This window comes from Panthera onca, chromosome D1 (genome assembly GCF_046562875.1).
Source record: "Panthera onca isolate mPanOnc1 chromosome D1, mPanOnc1 haplotype 2, whole genome shotgun sequence".
Lineage (NCBI taxonomy): Eukaryota > Metazoa > Chordata > Mammalia > Carnivora > Felidae > Panthera > Panthera onca.
Window position 1 is genome coordinate 29,997,518 of NC_138348.1, and position 24,913 is coordinate 30,022,430.

At 36.3% G+C, this 24,913-nt stretch overlaps 1 protein-coding gene across 2 annotated transcripts in view; it reads left to right on the plus strand.

Moving 5' to 3' along the window:
• Positions 1-24,913, plus strand: part of DCDC1 (doublecortin domain containing 1) — a 484,878-nt gene that overhangs the window by 377,999 nt on the left and 81,966 nt on the right. For both annotated transcript variants that reach the window (XM_060606272.3, XM_060606273.3), the window contains one exon: positions 17,004-17,127. In XM_060606272.3, coding sequence (XP_060462255.3) covers positions 17,004-17,127 — 124 coding nt within the window. The remainder of the gene's footprint in view (positions 1-17,003; positions 17,128-24,913) is intronic.

A 24,913-nucleotide genomic window follows, 5' to 3' on the forward strand; every position in this document is an offset into this window, starting at 1 on the left:
GTCTCAGAACAAAATTCTCAGTTTTGCTGTGATAGAACAAAGGTACATCCATCTTACATCCTGATTTTAACAGTTTACTCAACAGACTTACTTGGTGCCTTCTTAGTGACAGTCATACTTGAAATGAATTGTTAAAATTGTAGCACAAACCAGGTTATTTCCTCGGCATTCAAAGCTCAATATATCTAAAGGGTATTTTCCTGTGTTGTTCATGTGATTCACTGAGCTGTAGGAATCTGAGTTTTCTGTGAGTTCTTCTTAAGATTTATGATTTGTACAAGCTGAATAGGTCTTACTGGACCTCCTTCCCCTCATTAAGAAATGATGGGCTTTCTAGATGAAATAGCCCATATGTTCCTCTCAGATCCAAGAGAAGAATCATCTGGACCTAAAGCCTGGAAAGAATCATATAGACCTAAAGCCTGTGCCCTTGGTCACAGTAATGAGAAAGAAAACATTATGAAGCAGTTGGTGAATCATAAATGTCATATATGAAAGACCCACAGCTAGTATCACCCTCAATGGGGAAAACTGAGAACTTTTCCCCCAAGGTCAGGAACACAACAGGGATGTCCACTGCACCACTGTTGTTCAATATAGTATTGGAGATCCTGGCCTCAGCAATCAGACAACAAAAAGAAATAAAAGGCATCCAAATCAGTAAGGAAGAAGTCAAACTTTCACTCTTTGCAAATGACATGATACTTTATGTAGAAAAATGGAAAGACTCCACCAAAAAATTACTAGAACTTATACGTGAATTCAGCAAAGTCACAGGATATAAAATCAATGTACAGATATCTGTTGCCTTTCTATACACCAATGATGAAGCAGAAGAAAATGAAATCAAGGAATTGATCCCATTTACAACTGCACCAAAAACCATAAGATACCTAGGAGTGAACTTAACCAAAGAGGTAAAAGATCTGTACACTGAAAACTATAGAACACTTATGAAAGAAATTGAAGAAGACACTAAGAAATGTAAAAACATCCCATGCTAATGGATTGGAAGAACAACTATTATTAAAATGTTGATACTACCCAAAGCAATCTACACATTCAATGCAATCCCCATCAAAATAACAATAGCATTTTTCACAGAGCTGGAACAAATAATTCTAAAATTTGTATGGAACCAGAATAGACCCTGAATAGCCAAAGTAATGTTGAAAAGGAAAAGCAAAACGGGAGGCATCACAATTCCAGACTTCAAGCTATATTACAAAGCTGTAATCATCAGGGCAGTATGATACTGGCACAAAAACAGACACACAGATGAATGGAACAGAACAGAGAGCCCAGAAATGGACCCACAACTATATAGTCAACTAATTTTCAACAAAGCAGGAAAGAGTATCCAATGGAAAATGATCTCTTCAACAAATGGTGTTGGGAAAACTGGACAGCAACATGCACAAGAATGAAACTGGACCACTGTCTTACACCATACACAAAAGTAAATTCAAAATGGATGAAAGACCTAAACGTAAGACAGGAAACCATCAAAATCCTAGAGGAGAACACAAAGCAGCAACCTCTTTGACCTCAGCCGCAGCAACTTCTTACTAGACACATCTGCCAAAGCAAAGGAAACAAAAGGAAAAATGAGCTGTTGGGACTTCATCAAGATGAAAAGCTCTTGCAGAGCAAAGGAAACAATCAACAAAACTAAAAGGCAACCGACAGAATGGGAGAAGATACTTGCAAATGACATATCAGATAAAGGGCTACTATCCAAATTCTATAAAGAATTTATCAAACTCAACACTCCTCCCCCCAAAAAATAATGATAATCCACTTAAGAGATCAGCAGAAGACATGAACAGATGCTTCTCCAAAGAAAACATACAAATAACTAACAGATACAAGAAAAGATGCTCAACATCACTCATCATCAGGGAAATACAAATCAAAACCACAACGAGATACCACCTCACACCTGTCAGATTGGTTAAAACTAACAACTCAGGAAACAACAGATGGTGAGGATGCGAAGAAAGTGGAACCCTCTTGTGCTGTTTGTGGGAACGCAAACTAGTGCAGCCACTCTGGAAAACAGTGTGGAAATTCCTCAGAAAGTTAAAGATGGAACTCCCCTACGACCCAGCAATTGCACTACTAAGTATTTATCCAAATGATACCAAAATGCTGATTTGAAGGGGCACATGCACCCCAATGTTTATAGCAGCACTATCAACAACAGCCAAATTATATAAAGAGCCCAAATATCCACCGACTGACAAATGGATAAAGAAGATGTGGTATATATATACACACACACACACACACACAATGGAATGTTATTAGCCATCAAAAAGAATGAAAACTTGCCATTTGCAAAGATGCGGATGGAACTAGAGTGTATTATGCTAAGTGAAAAAAGTCAGCCAGAGAAAGACAAATACCATATGATTTCACTCACATATGTGGAATTTAAACAAAAAAGATGAACATAGGAGAAGGGAAGGAGGAATAAAATAAAATAAAAACAGAGAGGGAGGCAAACCATAAGAGATTCTTAACTATAGAGAACAAATTGAAGGTTCCTAGCAGGGAGGTGGGTGGGAGGATGAGCTAAATGGGTGATGGACATTAAGGAGGGCACTTGTTGTGGTGAGCACTGGGTGTTATATGTAAGTGATGGATTACTAAATTCTCCTAAAACCAATACTACTCTGTATGTTAACTAACTTGAATTTAAATAAAATATTGGAATGGCACCGGGTAGCTCAGACGGTTAAGTGATTGACTCTTGATTTCGGTTTAGGTCATGATCTCACAATTCCTGAGATCGAGCTCCACAATTGGTGTGGAACCTGCTTAAGATTCTCTGTCTCCTTCTTCTTCTGCCCCTCCCCTGCATGCAATAAATAAATAAATAAATAAATAAATAAATAAGTAAATAAATATCTTAGAAAAAAAAAAAGGAGTTGGTGAGATGCATTGAAGCTTCCCTCATCATAAACTCAGTTTTTCACCATACCTTTAAGTAGTGCAGAAATGCAGGATTTATGCATTCCCATCAGTTATTTGAATATATCTGGATGGGTCACCTAATCCTACTGATCAATATCTACCTGATTTTAATACTTTCTTTATGGCCTCATTTGGAGGGTAACATGACATTAAAGTGCTTGAGAGTCAGGGCGCCTGGGTAGCTCAGTTGGTTACGGTTCTGACTTCAGCTTGGGTCATGATCTCGCAGCCTGTGAGTCCAAGCCCCACACTGGGCTCTGTGCCGACAGACCAGAGCTTGGATCCTGCTTTGGATTCTGTGTCTCCCTCTCTCTCTGCCCTTCCCCTGCTCGTGCTCTCTCTTCTGTTTCAAAAATAAATAAACATTAAAAGAAAATAAAGTGCTTGAGAGTCAAGTGCTTCTCCATGATGACCTGTGGGGTGCCACAAGCCTGATCCCAAAACATAGAGGCCATGCCGTGGTCTTACCACAATCACAGTAATGGAGTTGAAAGAAAAGGGGAAAGAGTCAGAGAAGGAAAGAGGGCCTCAGTTGAGTTTATATCTAGCATTGGCCAAAGGGATTCTTTGCACAATTTTATTGAGGATTTAGTATTTAAACATTTGCCACTTAGGAAACATAATAAATTGTGAGAATGGGAATCTTGAATGAAGGTATCCTGTAGATGATTAACTTTTTAGATATAGTGTGGTCATTACAGACCCATTTAGTCAATTGAGGCCATTTATGTGGGCAGAGAGGTTCCTGATCTATTTCTTAAATCATTCTCTAAATTATAAACAAAATGCTTTTACTTTTCTTCTTTAACTCATGCACTGTTTTATCCCATGGGAATCAGTTAAAACTGGTTGTCCCCCCATTTATATCCCTCTATTCTCAACTTCTGACAAACTATCTGCCTCTCACATCTTACTGCTTTCTCTTACGCTGTATTGCAGTGTTGTACTATTGAGCTCTTCAAATGTGGTTGGTATGCCTGATGAATACATTTTTTATTTTACTTAATTTCAGTTCATTCAAATTATGTTTAAAGAGCCACATGTGGTTAGTGGCTACTATATGGGACAGCACAGCAGTGTAGAATCATATTTTACCATGTGTATCCTGTCCATCCAAATAGGAAGGTCAAGCATTACATTTTTATACTTCTCTTTAAATACTCACAAAATTTAGCACAGGGTTATGTATATGTAGTATATGTTGGTGCTTGATGATTATGTTTGTATTTTAAAGATCATAAGGAACTAATCACCTATAAATATAGAGAAACTCTAAATTTAGACCCTTTGAATTCGAACTAGATAACTCCCCTCTAACCTTTACTCTTCTCTTCTTATAGGAAATATTATTTAGTGTCTCACATTTTGAGATACTATGCCAGATTCTGAAAGCCATGCACATAATGGGCAGGATCCTAGTCCTCACAAACCTTGTAGCTTAGTAAATGAATAGAAAATTAAATTGTTGTTAGTTATGTCTTAGGCGAATCTTGTTAAAAAGGTCTAATGTACTGAGAAGGTCACACTAAGCCTTGTGATCCATGCCAGAATAGGTAGACTACTCATGATTGATGTGGATGCCTATATAACAGAGAACTACTTTTTATTTTGGTCACTTCTCAAATCAGAGTTATTTTATTTTATTTTATTTTATTTTATTTTATTTTATTTTATTTTATTTTACAAAGTTTATTTATTTATTTAAATAATCTCTATACCCAACATTGGGCTAAAACTCACAATCCACAAGATCAAGAGTTACAGGCTGTTCTGACTGAGCAAGCCTGGTGCCCCAGGTTAAGTAATTGTAAACACTATGGCCCAAACCATAGATATTGACTTAATGACTTATTTTACAAAAAATAATTCCAATTGACTCTACTCCTTTAGAAAACAATATGGCAATATGCATCAAGAATTTTAAATGTTGATGTTCTTTGACTTAGCTGTTATATTTCTAAAAGCCTTGTAGAAAGAAGTAATCCTAAATATTGAAGGAGAAAAAGCTTTATGAACAGATATATCTATTTCAGTGTTTCATATAATTGTAAAAATTACAAACAACCTAAACACTTAATAGTAAGGAATTGGCTACGAAATCTAAGGTTTAGTTTTGATGAACTTTTGTGTAGTTACTAAGAATGATAATTATGAAAAACATGAAGATAATGAAAAATATAATGTAAATGTTATAAGTTAGTTTAAAGCATAACAGAACAAAAAATGCAGGATATAAAGTTTTATATGTAGTTTGATTATAATTTTATATCTTTTTAATGAAAAGTAATGAATGAAAACCACCCTCACAAAGTCTATGGTAGAAAAGACTACATGGAGAGGAATACACCAGTATAAATTGTAAAATCTCAACTCACATACTTATTCTAGAAAACAGAAACAATTAATGTTGATCTTTTTAACTTATTTTCAAGATTATGTACTAATTTTCTGTGCCTGCTGTAACAAATTGCCACAAACAGATTAACACAATGGTGTTATCAGGGCTCTATGGGAACAATCCATTCTTTGCCCAGCCTAGCTTCTGGTAGCTGCTGACATTCCTTGGTTTGTGGCCTTATCACTCCAATCTCTCCTTCCTCCATGGTTATGTTGTCTTCTCCTCTTCTGTAGAATCAAATTTTTCTCTGCCTCTTGTAAAAACACTGGTGATTACATTCAGGGCCCATTCAGGTAAATCGGGATAATCTTTCCATCTCAAAATCCTTAATCACATCTGCAAAGCCTGTTTTTTGCCTTATAAAGTAGAATTTTCATGTTTCAGGGATTTGGACATGGTTGTCTTTATTCAGCCTACCACAGATTTTAATGTACTGACTTTTTGTTTTGCAAATATTGCAAAGGCCTTAGCCAAACAAGTAAGTATTAACTTGAACATAAAGAAATTATATGGTAATGATGGAATTTCAGGACCTAGTTTTGAGAAATGGTTTTGAGTAGGGGGCCATTCTGTTATCTGCCAAATCATATTATGCAAGTTATCTCTTACTGTACTTATATGTAAGAGAAATCTTGAATATTTATTTATATTCTCTCATTATAGATTTAAGAATTCAAGAATTTTGAGTATCAGTATATGGAGAATTGGGACCCTAGAATTCACCAGCTAGATTTTTATTTTTATTTATTTTTAAGGTTTATTTAGAGAGAGAGAGAGAGAGAGAGAGAGCGCATGCGTGAGTGGGAAGAGGGGGCGGCAGAGAGAATCCCATGACCCTGGGGTCATAACCTGAGCTGAAATCAAGAGTCAGATGCTTAACTGACTGAGCCACCCAGGTGCCCCTAGATTTTTAAATATAGTCCAGGTTAGCTCATTCATTCATAAATAAGTGGGCAGAGAATGTCCTATTGGCCAGTCTCTGAGTCCTGGAAAATCAACTTCCCATTTCCTCCACACTGACCTCCTCCATTCCACACACTACACACCCCTCAAGAATACTCAGTGATTCTCTGGTCAGTTCTCTGTAGTACCTTGTATAACTCCCTATGGTTGATTGCCCTGGTCACTTTGTATCTCTGTTGTTTGTTCCATTGTTCCATCTTCCACCCACTGGGACTCCTCAGGGCTAGAAATGTGTTAGTTCCTGGATGCCTGGCACCCAGCAGAATAAATGTGGAAATGTGTTGGATGGTGCTCCCAAACCAACTTTAGGCAAAAGATCCGTGTTGTTATTTGATTAGACTTGTGGGCTTCCTATTGATATTCTTTTTTTCCCCAGTGCTCTCATATATCATCATTTTTTTTTCTGGATAACTGTTCCTGACTTTTTCCATTTGGATCCTCGACTGTTTTCTTCTTTCCCTCTAAGTTACTGGTTCTTCTGTTTTTCAGGATCTTTGTTTGATATAGAACTAAAATGTGACTCACAATAGACAATATCTAGACCTTAAAAGCTATTTGGAAAAATATATCTGAAGAGGAAATTCTTATGAAAAGCTATTACTCAATTCTCATGACTGTAATTTCTGAGTAGTGATGTAGTGATCACTAAAGTCCATCCCACAATTCCCTGGGAGGCCATACTGTATCACCCTTAGACCAGGCAACTGGGGTCCATCATTATAATGCTAACATTGCTGAAGAGCTATCGCTCACTGCCTTTAAAAGCATTCCTTAAAGAACCAGAGAAACTACTGTTAGATAAACCAGTGGGTGGACATTAAAGAAAGGAAAGGAAAGGATGGGAGCTGATGAAGGCAGCAATGAGAATTAGAAAAGAGGTGAGTTATCAGTGGTAGCAGCCACCCTTAACCCATAAAAGTTCCTCAGAGGTAAACAGCAGAGAAAGGAGTAAATGTTTGAGAGAAAGAACAGGAAAAAGTAAAAGACTAGAACAATAGAAATGACTAAGTTATACTAGAAAACATGTACACCAAACTGCTGTGACAAACAGACTCCAAATCTTTTAGGCATATACAGAGGCTCATTTCTCTTTGCATGGTTGTTTATAGACGGGGGGAACTACAGGGCTGGTAGGCAGCGCTCCATTCTTATCATGTGGCCTCTACTGAGGAGTCTAAAGTGGCTGTTCCAGCCTTTGCCATCTTCCAGCCAGAGGGATGGAGAAGAGAAAGGAGCCATACCCACTCACAGCTCATTTGGCTAGAACTTTGCTACCTGGCTACACTTAAATGCAAGCAAATCTTGTAGCTAGGCAGCCATGTGCCTGTCCAAAAATCAATTACTACTGAAGGAAAGGAGAATTATTTGGAGGATAACTATTTCTTCCTGATATGGAAAAACAGAGGCAATCAGGAGTTGTACATGGTGAAATACGTTCAGCAAAAGAGTTGGCTAGACATGACAAGGGCAGGGAAATGAAAAGCTGTAGATATAAATTACTCTCTTCTAGCCAAAACTCTGTGTTTTTACTCAAAGTATCATATATTTTGTAGTTATTCTATAATACCAAAAATTGTATTCTTTCTCCATTTTTTGAAATGGCATCTGTTTTCTTCTCCTTCACTGTTCCAAACTCATGGGAGTTTCATGTATTTAAAATGCATGCCTCCTTTAAGGATTTCCTCCCCTCCCCCCCCCAACAGTTTCTTTCCATAACATAAAGCTCATTTTATTTTCTTTACATTAGTTGTAACTGTTGTAGTTTCTATTGAGAGTGCCATTTTTTATTACATATTGTATTGTTTTCAGAAACTTCACCAGATATAATTTTTGCTTCATCCTAAAATGCAGCACCTTTCCTGAGGGCAGAAGCCCTCTCTAACTTCTTTTAGATTCCTTATAGTGCCTGGCATAGAGCTGGGGAGAAAGAGCAGGCACTCAACAGACAGTTATTCGTTTGTCTTATTTGCACAAAAATCAGTGCAAGAACTTCAGAAAGCTTATTCCCCAAAGAGCTGAGGTACCAAAGCTAACCTATCAGGCCCAGATCAGAGACAAATGAAACAGATTCAGGAATGCAGAGATCATATGGGGTTCCACTGTAAGCAAGTATTGTTGAAGGAAGAATGGATTTTTTTTGTTTACAAATCTTGTACTTGATAGAGATTTTGGGGTTCCACTGTAAGCAAGTATTGTTGAAGGAAGAATGGATTTTTTTTATTTGTTTACAAATCTTGTACTTGATAGAGATTTTACTGTAGTTGCTAAGAGAGCTTTGCTTTTACACAAGTATGAAACTCTCTGAGTATGGGAGATAATGATAGGTTTTTAGTGCTGAATATAGATTACTTCTATGTATCCAGAATCTAAATAACCAGGAAGCTCAACCAACTAGAAAAACAAAACAAAATAGCTCAGGTCAAAGACTTATTTTAAAAAGCAAAATTACAAGAGATGTCATATTTGGGTTTATATCCATTTGTATATCCATTTACATTTATACGTTAAATACATACATATTGCTGGCAATTACCGTTACTGTACTATGGGTTTCCACCATGTTTCATTGTTGATCTTAAAAAAATAACTTTGGATTGTGTTAAAGGGCTTAATTAATTATATTCAACTGAGAAAAATATAAAATTATGGAAATTTTTATGAAATTAGTATTACTTTCAGTGTAATTTCTAGACCAATTTCTCATTCTTAGACATTCCTAGTTATGCAAGATAGAGCCATGAGCATAAAGTTCTCCTTCTTAGCCCCTCACTGCCATTAAAATCCAATCTCTGTCTTAACTAATTTGCTAGTTATTAAAATAATGTAAAGAGATGGGGTAAATAAGAATATATAACACAGATGAACAAATTCCAACCGTACTTATTAGTTTGTACAAAATATTCCAAAAATAAAATAAAATAATGTTTAATATGCAAATTTTCTTGATTTTTTATACATTTTGGCTTGTAAATTAATGATACTCCAACCTTCGGTGCCCTGTTTCTGTTCAGGTAAAGTTACTTAAAATTTAAATCTCCAAAATATTTATATAAACTACTAAATTTATCTTTAATATTCAGTGCAAATTGCAAAATAGATGTAGCCTAAAATATTTCATGCAGTGGTACTGGTATAAGACTAGAGTGTGATATTTGACGGCTTCAAGTTTCCATGCATGTATCTAATCTTTTAACCCTTATACAGTGTTTAAAATGATTAGCTTTTGTGCATGGTTCTGATTTTAAATGACTTCTTCCCTGTCTAGAGGACTAGAATGATACAAAGCTTCAAAAACAGTTCAAATCCATGAGAATCTGTTGTGCTATTATTAAATCCCATCAAAGTAGGTAGTAGTAGTTGTTGTTATTAATAGTATTATTTACAATCTACTCATTTCTTTCTCATATCCGTTTTTTTTTCAGACATGGGGTACTTAAAGCTAGTCTTACAAACTGATTTCTATCAAAATCAATGTATGAAATATATGAGAGTTTTATACGAATAGTGTGCCATTTGTTGTTTCTGAGGAACCATGCAATTTTAAATTAATTATGGATGCATTCTAAGTGGTCTAATCTGTGGCTTAGATGACCTTAAAAGCTGAAAAGTGACCTGTTAAAGAAATAAATAGGTCCTCACCCAAAGCAAAGAGTTAAAGTGTTTCTCTGATGGTTTCAGGGTGTGAATCTGATAGTTTTCACATGTATGTTTCTTAGACACTGCTGCTTTGAGTTAGAATTTGCCAGAGTATTTAGAATTTACTCTATCCGAACCAAAATATATACTGCATCATATTTTCTTATTATGTTTATTACATTGTTGGAAACAACATAATAGTGTCCTGATAGAATATGAAAAAGACAATTTGCTCTTCAACTGCAACACATTTTAGGTTTGTTTTTATTTTACTATTAATTTCTAAGAGTATAAAATAATACCTTTCTATCACAGTGCATACAGTCTTGCACAATTTCTCATAGCCTGCCACAACACTGAAGTTCCATCAAAGGTGCTGAACTCCAAAAATATTATCTAAAGTGTTTTTGTTTCCCATTTCTTTATAACATTAATTGACTAGAGCATTCTGTGTATGAGTCTACTAGTCAGACTGAATTGATATGATCAATCCTGGACCTAGTTTTTGAGGGAGGAGGTATGGGTCAACTGAAATGCTGAATGATTCTGATTTTTTATCTTTTAGGCTCAGTTAAATCCAGGAGGATATTTTAACTTTGGTCATACTCCTATCCATGGGGGTAGATGCTCATTAAGTTTCATAAATAGACTTTTTATCTTTAATGGAAAGTCAGGGTTAATACAGACACTATTTTAACTAAATAAACCTGCTTTTGAACCTTATTTGGCTGTCTTGTAGGGTGTGTATATAGGTGTGTGTTTTCAAGTAGGGCTTCCAAAGCCTGAGATGTTTTGTTTTATATAATGTTTCTATTAAAAACACCTAATTGTTCAAGAATACCCTTTTTTACACTAAAGAGAAGAAGGGAAAATATTAAATAGAGATAAATTCTTCAGGGGCCAGAAAAAGGCTGCCTGCAAGCATTGCACGAATCGCTGTCTCCACCTAGTGGAGGCTTTCAGGAATTAAGATTCTGGGTCCGTAACAATGCTGTAAAGTTCTGATTTATGTTATGCACTTGTACAGTCATTACGGCTGGGCCTGCTGGTGCCATTACAGTTAAGGGTCTGTCAGCTCTTCATTTATAAGACAGAATATTAAGATGTCTATTGCTTTTACATAAAAACTCATACTGTGCTGGAACTCTGAAATCTAATGGCCTTTGGTCTATGCGAATGTTTATTAATAATGTAAGTTGAACTTGATCAGCTCCTTTTAAACACACTTTGTTGGGCTGAAGTTATATAGGAACTGCAACCAGAAGACTGAATGTTTTTCCTTGAAAGAACCTTAGAATTAAACTAAAAAATAAGTTTCTACCCATACATTCATACAAGTATGCTTTTGTAAATTATAAGCATATTGTATATTATGGCTGAGGTTTTATTTTTGAATCCTCACACTTGCAGATTAAGTCCTGTCCCAACCCCTTTGCCAAGACATTGTTTAAATTCAGTTTACACTCTTTTATGAATAGATACCTGACCCAAGCGTATGGCTGGCTAAATATTTAAATTGCCTCTCCCTACGCCTTCCTTTGGAGTTTTCATTCTAGTCTCCTCGAAAACAATGCTGTCTGGGGCAGCATTTCTATATGCTAAGGTTTTATTAGGAAGTGCAGTCCTAGGTCAGCAAAGTGGAAGGAAAATGAGAGCGTGGCAGGGATGGAGGGAAATAATGATACATGCTCCTGTTCTCAGTCTTGAAGAAAGCTTTCCAGTACATCAGGGATTGCTTTTTAAAAACAGAGTTGGCTCCTATTGCAGAGTATGATCTATCTTACTCCAGAATGCCAGAGTTTACCTGTAATAAGAGTATTGGGCTTACCAGAGATTTAATACAGCATCCTCACCACTTCAGATATCTCCAAAGCCACTGGATGTACCAGGTTGTAACATCCAGGTGACAGGGAGGCTTGTACTACCACTTGGACCTGCTTCAGATTCCTGTCATGCTGTGGAGGCCTGTTGAAATTGACAGCCTTCTGGGTTATCTGGCAAAAGGATCAGAGCAGTATTTTTCAAGTGTGGTACATGATGTTTCTAAAACCCAAAAGAACCCATTAGTGCTGTGTCTTTTGTTGTTGTTGATGTAGTAAGAGGTACAAAATGCAACAAATTGACATTTATCTTAGAGGAATATCCCTACATATATCAGACTAATGGACATCTAAAAAACTCCATTGATGTAGCAAACCCTTATTGCCCACCCTCTGGCAAGGAAGAGGAGACTAACAATTTGGCTACTAATATAGGAGAAAACCAAGAGAATGTGATTTCATGGAAGTTAAGAGAAATCAAGTCAAGTGAAGAACGTGTTTTCAGGGAAAAATGACCATTTGTTAGACATTGCTGTTCAGGTGTATCTTCAGAAATGACTTTTGCCTTTTGTAATGTGAAAATCCTAATGGGCAGTTTTATTGGGGTTTCAGAGATGAAAATCTAACTGGAATGGGTCTAAGAGAAAAGAAGAGAAGAGGGAATGAGTCTTTTAAGGAATTTTCTATAAAGGAACACAATGAAATCAGGCAATAACTGAAGGTGGTTGTGGGGTGTAGAGAAGGTTCTTTTCTTTCTTTCTTTCTTTCTTTCTTTCTTTCTTTCTTTCTTTCTTTCTCTTTTTTCTTTGTTCTTTCTTTTTTCTTTCTCTCTCTCCCTCCCTTCTTTCTTTCTCTTTCTTTCCTTCCTTCCTTCCTTCCTTCCTTCCTTCCTTCCTTTGTTTCTTTTTATTTTTTTTCTATGTCAGACCTGGCAGATATTATGCATATGGAATGACCCAGAGGGCAGGAAAATTAATAGTGCAGGGCAGAAACAAAGCCCTAGATAACAGAGGATAAGGATCTAGGCCACAGGCCAAAGTTTTGGCCTTAGACTAGAGCCAAACAGCTCCACTCTAGCTAGTCTAGAGGGAGGGAGTCTGGAAGATTTGCTGATGGGAAGATGAAGAAGGTCTCTTTTGAACACTTGTGTTTTGTCAGTGAAATAAGATCTCCAACAGCCCTGAGCAATGGATGACAGAGTGTGGGAGGTTTAATGAGAAGGAAATGGTGTGCTTCTCAGAGGCCTGGAGTCATTGGGCTAGAGGAAGGCAGTGGGATGCCCCAGAAGTCGTAAGGACCCACTTGAGGTTTGTGGTTGTACATTTAAAAATAGTGCTTGTCAACACTATTGGATCTGATGCTCCCTTTGTATAACAAATATTTTGTAATCCTAAAATATTATTTTACTATCCCAAAATACAATTTGTAGTTAAGATAACCTAAGCACCAATATAATTTCCAAATAAATGCCTGTCTAGTAACAATAACTATAGTAAAAGAAAAATAATTTAAAAATAAAAGTAATATATATTTCAATATAATTTCTCAGTACAGTGATACTAGATAACATGATTAAGTTTGCAGATTCTTGTTCCTATGCAAATACCAGCTAAATGTATGAACTATAAATGCCAAATGATACAGTTGTGTTATACTGGTGACTCAAAAGCCATGAATGTTAGTGTCATTAGTGATAGGATTTTTCCAAACCAGTAAATGACACATGAAGCATCAAAGTTACCCTCTTTGAGATACTTTTTTAAAGGTTTGTTTATTTATTTTGAGAGAGACAGAGGCAGCACAAGTGAGGGAGAGGCAGAGAGAGAGAGAGAGAGACAAAGAGAGACAGAGACAGAGAATCCGAAACAAGCGCCACAGTGTCAGCCTGGAGCCCCATGCAGGGCTCAAATTCATGAAACCCTGAGATCATGACCTGAGCTAAAACAAAGAGTTGGACGCTTAACCGACTGAGACACTCAGGCACCCCTCCCTTTTTGAGATATTAGAGGGAGTTGCATTTCTAGAAAATTTAATGTGTATTATAATCGAGCAAAAATACTTTATTATAAAATGTAGTTTGGTTTTAGGCACTTATAAATAGATATTGATCTAACATGAACATTCGGAGGGAAATTTGCAAGTGTAGAATGCAGGACAAACTTTCTTTGTGTAGGACTTTCCCACACTTTGAAGGACATTTGGTATTCTTGGTCCCCTGCCAGGTGAAATGACAGCAATGTCTTCCAATCATTGTGAGAACCAAAAAGTTCTTAAATTCTCAAAACTCTCTGTAATATATCCATACCACCTCCCGTTCTCATTGTTCTCTGTTGATCTATTGCGATTCCATGAATGGAATCTTTAATGTGTTTTCTCTAGCCACTGTCGACTATTAAGGTATAGGCTTTCAGTATGTAGAGAATTGGACCAGGGTTGGTTTCTATTTTTTAAAGCTTGAGTACAAAAAAAGGAAGAGTAGGGCAATGAGTCAGGACAAGAGCATGACTGTAATACTGGATCATGAATTCTAGCTCAGTATAGAGGGAAGAGTGGACTTGGTAGGGAGGTATGGAATGTGACAAGGTGATAGAAAAAATGGTTTGGAACATTTGGTAGAGTGAGGAATTGTTAGAGTGGGCTACTTAAATATGTGAACCAGAGAAAATGGAGATGGTCGTGAGAAGGTGGGCTTCTTGCACTTAAAATTTTAGCAGTGGTACTGTTATTTGTAATGACCAGTTTAAGGCTGTATCCATGGGAAGGGTAGCTGATGTGAGATGGAGTTAAGATTATTGGAGGCACTGAGAGGCCAGGGGGGATTGTCTACTTAGATATTTAAAAGATGCTGAATGATTACCAGAACAAAAGCAATCCAGGATGGTAAAATCTTTAATAAATGAGCAGGAAGGGTAAAGAGGAACTGATATGAATGCAACAAGGAAGGCTAATAGGTGCTCTGGTCTATTGGAATGTGCTTCAAAGCAAAGACCTTTGGAGGAGGATGCAGGAACAATAGTCTGGAAGTGGTGACAAGGAGCAAGAAAGAGAGCTTCCACACACACCTCCAGATAATTTAGTTTTCCTTTAGCATAAGAATCAAAATTTGTTTTTTATTTTTATTTTTAAAGTTTATTTATTTATTTTGAGAGAGAGAGAGCACAAGCAGGGAAGGGGAGAGAGAAAGGGAGAGAAAGAACGGTTCTCAGGAATTGTGATATCATGACCTGAGTCAAAGCCAAGAGTCAGATGCTTATCTGACTGAGCCACCCTGGCTCCCCTAGAGAGATTTTCAATAGAAGCAGATCTTTAGGAGATTGCCAGGTATTCAGAAAAATAAAAATCGATGTGAACTAATTATGTGTTCCTGTCATTTTCACCAGCAACACCAGGAGTTTACTACCTTCCGATGTTACTCATTTTCCTATAGTTCAAATATGTTGTCTAAAAGAATGAGCTTTCCATTTCCCCTTAGACTTCATTTCAAGTGGTTGGGTATTTATTGTATGTAACTAACATTCTGGGGGCATCAAACTAAAACATATGATTTCACTGAGAAATATAACACAGGGGCTATATGCCCTGGCTTCTAAGAGCCTTCAACTTGGTTCCACCTGGTTCCATGTTGGTAAGGAAAAGGTCTTTCCTGCCACCCCACCCCTCACCATCAGGCCCCAAGAATTTCCATCAATCTTATGGTAAATCTGGGCCCTTGAACATAAGATTGAGTACTGCAGTTGGTTCTGATGGGGACGGGCTATTTCAGAAAACTTTTAAGCTCAGATGACCATCACATGTGCTCAAAAAGTGTAGGTGATGGTCTGCTTCTTGTATTCTCATTCATTAATTAGTGATTTGTTATTTTAATAAATGTCCATCATTTTATTTCTAGACTCGGTATGACTTAGCTATAGTGATTATTCTCTTGCTCTAGTGTTAAATTTTATTGGCTAATATTGATTTAGGAATTTTACCTCTTTAAGAAAAATTGCTGTATTACTTCTTAATTACCAGTGGTGGACTTTATTATGAAGCTTATCTCTCTTTCGTGGAATAAATGAACTAGTTTTCTCTATCTTTATGATTTAAAATATTTTATGTAGCATGAAAATGATCTGTTCCATGACCTGTGGAGTTATGTAAGCAAGAGCATACTCTGTATTTTCTGTTTCAAGTCTATGAGTTTTTTTTTTAATTTTATTTATTTCATCAGAATTTTTGCGTTTATTAAACTACACATGCATAATATATTCTTTAAGCCCTTTCTGTGCTAAATATTTAGTTCAGTTTTCCTGTTTGGATTGTATTATATTAATCTAGTTTTATTTGCAAGAGATTTGCTATTTTATTTTTATTTCAAAAACTTTTTTTTGAATCATTCTACTGATGTTCTGTTTTTTAATTTATTTATTTCTATTTAAATATTATTTCCTTTCATGTATTTTCCGTGGGACAATTTTATATATATATTAAAATAATTGACTTGAATATTTATTAGTTCTTCTCAATTTTGCTTTTAATAAAAAAAGCACCTAACATCATAAGTTAACCTTGATCTCATGACCCACTATGAAATCATGACCTGAGTGGAAATCAAGACTCAGACACTGAACCAACTGAGCCACCTAGGTGCCTCTAAAATTTTTACATTGTTAGTACATGGCAAATATTACAAATGTTCCAAGAATTGTTGAGAAAGAGGTATTTTCTGTTGGTAGGCTACAATGTATATAAACAAATGGTCATACTTACATTTATTGGTTTTATCAGTCAGATATTTCATGTCCTTATGTGTTACTCTAGAAAAACTTACCTGGTGGTTTATAATCTGTTGGTCTTGTAATGATGTCTCTCACAATAATTGTGTTTATGTCAGTTTCTCTTTGAATGTCTCTACAAAGCTTTGCTTGATTTTTTCTGTCAGTATTATTTTGTTATTTATGTCATTGCTATTATAAAATGGTTATTTACTTTGACTTTTCAAATTCCACTGTCAGTTATAACACTGCCAATGTTTCCTTATTTAAAAAAAATTATTCTTTCATTTAAAAATGGCGTTTTTGTATGTCTCTTGTACACAGCAAATGATCAGATTTGGGTTGTTAATTCAAACTGAACTTTGCCTAGTACGTAGTAAGAAGTACTCAATAAATATTTTAAAATCATATTTAATCTTACTAAATTCCTTTTTGTCTCCTATTTTGTTTTAGGTGGGCCATAAAACACGAAGGGACTAATAAACCGGGCCAGTGGAAACATTCCAGAGTTGAAAATCCTCTCTGGAACAAGCTTACCTACATGTGGCCAGTTCTTCCCAGTGGCGAACTTAATAAGGTTGTATTTAGTATAAGACGTGGTTGTTAAGATTTACTTCTAGTCCCAACATGTGGTCAATTTTTCTGAAAATTTCCATGAAACTTGAATTACAGTTGTTAGGTGCAAGAGATCAATTAATTCTGCTGTTCTACCAATTCATTAGAAAGATGTGTCTGAGTCTTTCTTTATTGAAATGAATTTAGTTCATCTTGTAGTCTGTCAAGTTTTTCTTTATGTATTGTGAAATTTGGTTCTTAGAAACACACATATTTGGAAATATTATTTCTCTCTCATGAGTTGAAACTTTTATCATTCAGTAAAGATTCTCCCTAGCTCTAGTAAACATCTCAATTATGCAATATTAATAGAAATTTCCCAGCTAATTATTATTTTTTTATTTTTACTTGCTTAATATATCTTCTTTCATTTCTTTTACTTTCTATATTTGTATATTCTGTTTTAGGAAGTTCCTTGGTATACAGTTAATATGAAAACAATTATCTGACAATCTTTAAACTAAAGGATTTGGTCTTTTCTATTTATTGTCACAACAGATATTTTTGGATTATTATTTGCTTTCTATATGTCCTGGTTTTCTTATGTTTCATTTTTTCTCCATTTTTATGTTCTTTTAGATTGACTTTTTTTTCTCATTACATTTCCCCCTAGTAGAGTTTGGAAATTATACACTCCATTTCCATTCTTTTGTGTTATTACTCTGAATGTTTAAGCTTGCATATGTAAGTGATCAAAATCTAAAGTAAACAAATATATTTACTCTTCTCCCAAATAATTGAGAACATTAGAATACCTTAACTTCAGTCACACAATTTGTAACATGTGCTATTATTGCCATGAAATTTATCTTAAAAAATTTTTTTTTAGGGGAGCCTAGGTGGCTCAGTCGGTTGAGCGTCCGACTTTGGCTCAGGTCATGACCTCACAGTCTGTGAGTTTGAGCCCTGCATCGGGCTCTGTGCTGACAGCTCAGAGCCTGGAGCCTGCTTTGGATTCTGTGTCTCCTTCTCTCTCTTCCCTTCCCCTACTCATGCTCTGTCTCTCTCTCTGTCAAAAATAAACAAACATTAAAAAAATTTTTTTTAATTTTTTTTAACATTTATTCATTTTTGAGAGACAGAGCATGAGGGGAGGGGCAGAGAGAGAGGGAGACACAGAATCCAAAGTAGTCTCCAGGCTCTGAGCTGTCAGCACAGTTCTGAGAGCTCAGAGTGCTGACAGCTCAGAGCCCGATGCAGGGCTCAAACCCATGAGCCCTGAGATCATGGCCTGAGCTGAAGTTGGACGCTTAACTGACTGAGCCACCCAGGCTTCCGTGAAATTTATCTTTTTAAAAATTTCCCCAAAATTTTAAATTCTTATATGTAGCAAATATTTATTTAGATTTAGCCCCATTCCTTCCCCCTCTTTATTGTTATAATTCCTTCTTCTATCTCAGTCCTTCCACCTGTGATTACTTTTCTTCTATCTAGCATATCCTTCTTTAAGTTATTGGTAACAAACTCTTTTCGTTTTTACTTATCTGAAAATGTCTTTCTTTTGCCCTTCTTTATATAAGGTATTTTCACTTAGTGAATGGAAGATGTCATCACTGACTTCTACCTTCCATTGTTGTTATTGAGCAACCATCTATCATTCTAAATGTTAATCCCTTGAAGGTAATCTTTTCTCTGGCTACTTTTAGTATCTTTCCTTTTCTTTGATATTTTTCAGCTTCACCACAAAATGTCTAAGGGAGATTGCTTTTTATTTTTCCTGCTTGGTGTTCTTGAATCTGTGGATTGGTACCGTGCATCATTCCTGGAAATTTATCACCCATTGTCAAATAGTCTCTGTCCTATATCCCTTCATTCCATTCTTTACAGAAAACCCTGATTAGGTGTGAGCTAGAGCTTCTGATTTTGACCTCCATGCCTCTTAATCTCTCTTTTGTATTTCTCATGTCTTTGTCTCTTTATGGTACATTTTTGCATTGTGTTTTTAGGCATTTTTCTTTCAGATAATTAATTTTCTCTTCATCTTTATCTCATGTATTTTAAACTACAAGTGAGGGTCAACCTGTGTGGTATGAATTCTCAGTGAAGATTATTTTTCTCTTCTACACAGAGAAAATGTTTGAAATAATCTATTTTACTTGCAGCCACCTGGAGGGTATCATTTCTGGTTTGCCTTTTCAATATTTAACTTACTGTGACTCTTCTTTTATGAGGGGAGAGAGTTTTCTGTTAGACTTCCCACTTTGGGTAGGCCTTGAAATTTGTCTCTTGTGTCCTTCCCCTGCAAGACAATGGAAGGAGAAACTCAAATTCATTGGGGTGTGTCAAATTTCCTAAAAATAAAATCCAGTTTCAGCATTTTGTTTACCTCTCTGGGTCCCTAGTATATTTTGCTTTATCCTCATGTCATTGATACACTCTAAAGATTTTTAGAACTATTTTCTCCTGATTTTTTTAGTTGTTTTGTCATGCTTTCTGATTTCAATCAAGTTTTCTCTTTCCCTTAAGTCACAGTTTCCTATGCCTCCTCACTGATTAAATGAGTCTCAGCACTTTAGGAAAAAGACAGATGGAGTCTGAAGCCAAGAAGTCATTTACTTAGGCCCCAAAGATATTCTTATATTTAGACGTTCTTATATTTAGTAGTGAAGCAGCAGTCTAGATATGAGTTTTGTTAAGTGGGAAATAAGTTCTTCCAAATACCAGAGGCTGTGGGTTGGGCAGCCTGAGTCGGTGACTAGGTAAACTATGTGTCTAAGACTCGTGTTTGCAGCACTAGTGAGAGCCAACATGGAGCCAAGGGCAGAGAGGTGGCACAGAGAGACCAATGGGCCCAGAATAAGCCAAGGAAAAAAACTGCGAATTGTACCAACTCACCAATTCTAGATTTTTCTCCAGAGGTTCAGGAAAAACAGAGGCTAAAACCCAGAGAGGAGACAGGATAACATACCCCTCAACTGATGGTGTTCAGATGCCAGCAGGTTGTCCAGTGGCCAAAGAGCACAAGAGGCCAATACACAGATGCCTCTGAGGATCAAGGCTGCGTACTCACCTGTAGACCATGGACCCCTATCCCAATGGTATACAGTTTATAGAATTTTCATCTACCTGAAACAACACTGAGGAAGGGGAAGGGAAGGGTATATCTCTGAAAGGAAACAACAGTTCTGGTAAAAATTTGAAACTTCAGTTTGGTTGAATACGTATAGAAAGGACACAGCTAAAAACAAAAACCAAAAAAGCTGTTTTAAACTGGCAGAAATTGGAACACCTCTAATTGGAATATCAAGCTTCCTACCACCCAGTGGGGTGGGAGGTGAACAGAGATGCCTCACAAGGAAGTGTTCTTTTGTAGGAAAAGAGAGAAAATTATAATAATTTCAAATTTCACAGCTATTGTGCCTACATCTTTAACTTCAGTATATAAGTAAAATAATTCAGTTAATTAATTAATTGATTTAAATGATGCATGGTAATTATATTAGGAAACCTAAGTTAACCCCGTTCCTTTAAAATTTACCATTACAAAATGCATTTTTGTGAATGGTCTGAGATTTGACAGCTACATGGTCTTAGGAATAAAAATGGACAACTGCAAAGTTCTCTAGCCATTCAAATAGAATAATAGCATTTGGGTGGAGAGATAAGACTGTACCCCAACAAAACTCTGGTCCTCACTGATAAACCAAAAGGAAAGGACTAAGGCATTAAATTAGCTAAAATAAGACAAATTGACCGTGTATTTCAAAATGACTCAGCCTAAGAGTACTCTTAGTTCTTGCAATGTTTGAGAAAGAGAAGAAAACACTTACCAGGCAGGGAACTTAAAAAGTTCTTACTCAAATTAAATATAATCTGTTTTATATGGAGGAGTTCGAACTCACAAACTCATGAACTGTGAGATCATGATCTCAGCTGAAGTCAGACACTTAACCGACTGAGCCACCCATGCACCTCAGGATATCAGTATTCTTAAGATATGTTAAAACCTTATAAAATTATAAAGTTAATGAATTCTTTTTGTTTATTCTGTGACTAAATTCGCTGGAATAATTTATCGGAACTCAAGCTATTTTCTTATTCCTTGGGAAAAAAGTTGTAAATTGAGAAGTTGTATTTTTAAACACTTAAAGGTAAGGAGCAATGGATTTTCATATTCAAGGATGAAATTGCTGGAAAAGTGAGATTAAAGAGACTTAAGATTTTGGAATGGGCCACTGGATAGTGATTTTTAGATTCCCAAATTATTAAATTAAAATGTAACTATTAGGAGAGCCCATTTTAAACAAAATAGTGAAAAGTAAACATTTTATTAATTTTTTAAGACATTAAAAAGGGGAAGTGTAAGAAGGCCCAAGCCAGGGAATTGAAGAATCCATTAGTTTATTATTTTTTTTATTAAATTTTTTTAAGATTTATTCATTTTTGAGAGAGAGAGAGGGAGAGAGAGAGAGAGAGAAGAGAGAGAGAGAGAGAGAGAGAGAGAGAGAGAGCGGGGGAGGGGCAGAGAGAGAGGGAGACACAGAATCCGAAGCAGGCTTCAGGCTCTGCGCCGTCAGCACAGAGCCCGATGCGGGGCTTGAACTCACGAACCGCGAGATCATGACCTGAGCCACAGTTGGACACTTAACTGACTAAGCCACCCAGGCACCCCCCCATTAGTTTATTATTAATGACACATAGATGAAGGAGGACCAGTATGATTAAGAAATTTAGGTAACTAGTTAAGAGTTGGACTTTCCAAAGAAGCACAGCCTCTCTCTTTTCATGAGAGAGAGGTGAAAGAGAAAAAGCAGAATTATCAGCATAAGTGAGCACCGAGACCCATCTCCTGACAATGCAGCAACAGCATGGAATATTGTGAACACAGAGAAGACCAATAAAGAAATGAATGGGAACATAAGAATTCCAATGGAGAAAATGTTGGGGAGGAAATAGCTCTCCATGCTTATTAGTTAATTATACATGTTTTGTTGTCTTCAAGATAATATTACGTTTCTTTGGGTTGTGTTCCATGGTGTCTCATATTATAGAGAAGACCCTTGGGCTTACTTCATTTAACTGGAAAGCAAAGGAAGCTGTCTGAAGTCAGCAATTGGTTGGTACTGTGGGGCTACAGTTGCTGTCTGTAGCAATTTAGGAGCTTAGGAACTTTTTTAAACTTTTAGTTTAATTCCAGTTAGTTAACATACAGTGTAATATTAGTGTCAGGTGTACAACATAGTGATTCAGCAATTTTACACATCACCCTGCGTTCATCATGACAAGTGCACTCCTTAATCCCCATCACCTATTACCACCCCCCCCCCCCCCCGCTCTGCTGACCATCTGTTTGTTTTCTATCATTAAGAGTCTGTCCCTTTTTTTTTAACTTTTTTTTTTAACGTTTATTTATGTTTGAGACAGAGAGAGACAGAGCACGAACAGGGGAGGGGCAGAGAGAGAGGGAGACACAGAATCGGAAGCAGGCTCCAGGCTCTGAGCCATCAGCCCAGAGCCCAACGTGGGGCTTGAACTCATGGACCGCGAGATCGCGACCTGAGCTGAAGTCGGATGCTTAACCGACTGAGACACCCAGGCGCCCCAAGAGTCTGTCTCTTGATTTCTCTCTCTCTCTCATTTGTTTTGTTTCTTAAATTCTACATGAATGAAATCATATGGTATTTGTCTTTCTCTGACTGACTTATTTAGCTTAGCATTATACTCTCTAGCTCCACCCATGTGGTTGCAAATGGCAAGATTTCATTATTTTTTATGGGTGAATAATATTCCATTATATATACATATATGTGTGTGTGTATATGTATATATATATATGTATACACACACACACACACACACACACACACACACACACACACACCACATCTTTTTCTTCCCAACATCTTTTTTATCCACTCATCAATCGATGGATGCTTGGCCTGCTTCCATATCTTGGCTATTTTAAATAATGCTGCTATAAACATAAGGGTGCATGTATCCCTTGGAACTGTTGGGTTTTTTTGTTTGTTTGTTTGTTTGTTTTTTTGTATTCTTTGGGTAAATACCCAGTACTGTGATTGCAGGAGTGTAGGGTAGTTCTATTTTCAACTTTCTGAGGAATCTCCATCCTGTTTCCCAGGGTGACTGCACCAGTTTGTATTCCTACCAACAGTGCAAGAGGATTCTTTCTCTCTCCACATCCTTGCCAACACCTGTTGTTTCTTGTGTTGTTGATTTTAGCTGTTTTGACAGGCATAAGGTGATGTCTCATTGCAGTTTTGATTTGCATTTCCCTAATGATAAGTGATGATGATCATCTTTTCACGTGTCTGTTGGCCATCTGTACGTCTTCTTTGGAGAAATGTCTGTTTATGTCTTCTGCCGACTTTTGAATTGGATTATTTGGTTTTTAGGGTGTTAAGTTTTAGAAGTTCTTTATATATTTTGGATACTAACCCTTTATTGATATGTCATTTACAAATATCTTCTCCCATTCCATAGGTTGCCTTTCAGTTTTGTTGATTTTTTTTTTCACTGTGCAGAAGCTTTTTATTTGATGTAGTCCCAATAATTTATTTTTGCTTTTGTTTCTCTTGCCTCAGGAGGCATTTTGAGAAAAAAAATTGCTATAGCCAATGTCAGAGAAGTTACTGCCTGTGTTCTCTTCTAGGGTTTCTATGGTTTCAGGTCTCACATTTATGTCTTTAATCCATTTTGGCTTCATTTTTATGTATGGTATAAGAAAGTGGTCCAGTTTCATTCTTTTGCATGTTGCCGTGCAGGTTTTCCAACACCATGTGTTAAAGAGACAGTTGTTGTCCCTTTGGATACTTTTTCCTGCTTTGTTGAGGATTAATTGACCATATAATTGAGGGTTTATTTCTGGGTTTTCTATTCTATTCCATTGATCTATGTGTCTATCTTTGTGCCAGTACCATACTCTTTTGATCACTACAGCTTTGTAACATAACTTGAAGCTTGGAATCGTATACCTCCAGCTTTGCTTTTCTTTTTAAAGATTGCTTTGGCTATTTGGGATATTTTGTGGTTCCATACAAATTTTAGGAATATTTTTTTCTAGTTCTGTGAAAAATGCTATTGGTATTTTGGTAGGGATTGCATTACATGTGCAGATTGCTTTAGGTAGTATAGACATTTTAGCAATATTTGTTCTTCCAATCCATGAGCATGGGATGTCTTTCCATTTCTCTGTGTCATATTCAATTTCTTTCATTACTTTTTTATAGATTTCAGAGTACAGGTCTTTCACCCATTTGGTTAGGTTTATTCCTAGGTATCTTATTATTTTGGTGCAATTGTAAATAGAATCATTTTTTAAAAAATTTCTCTCTCTGCTGCTTCATTATTGGTGTATAGAAATACAACTGATTTCTGTACATTGATTTTGTACCCTCTGACTTTACTGAATTTGTTTATCAGTTCTAGCGGGTTTTTTTGGTGGAATATTTCAGGTTTTCTATCTATAGTATCATGTCACCTGCAAATAGTGGAAATTTTACTTCTTCCTTACTGATTTGGATGACTTTTATTTCTTTTTGTTGTCTAATTGCTGTGGCTAGGACTTCCAGTCAATGTGACAGTAATGAGAAGATTATTCTCCCTCATCTCTCCCATTTCATGATCATTTATGTCTAAAACTCGTGTAAATGTTGATTTGCTCTGAATTGCCTAAGATCTTTGTTGTAAAATAATTACAGGTAAGTTCTGAACTTCTTTCTTTTTTTTCACTTTTAGAGAGAGAGTGAGAGAGTGCTCACATGTGTACCTGCGCACACAAGCAGGGGAGG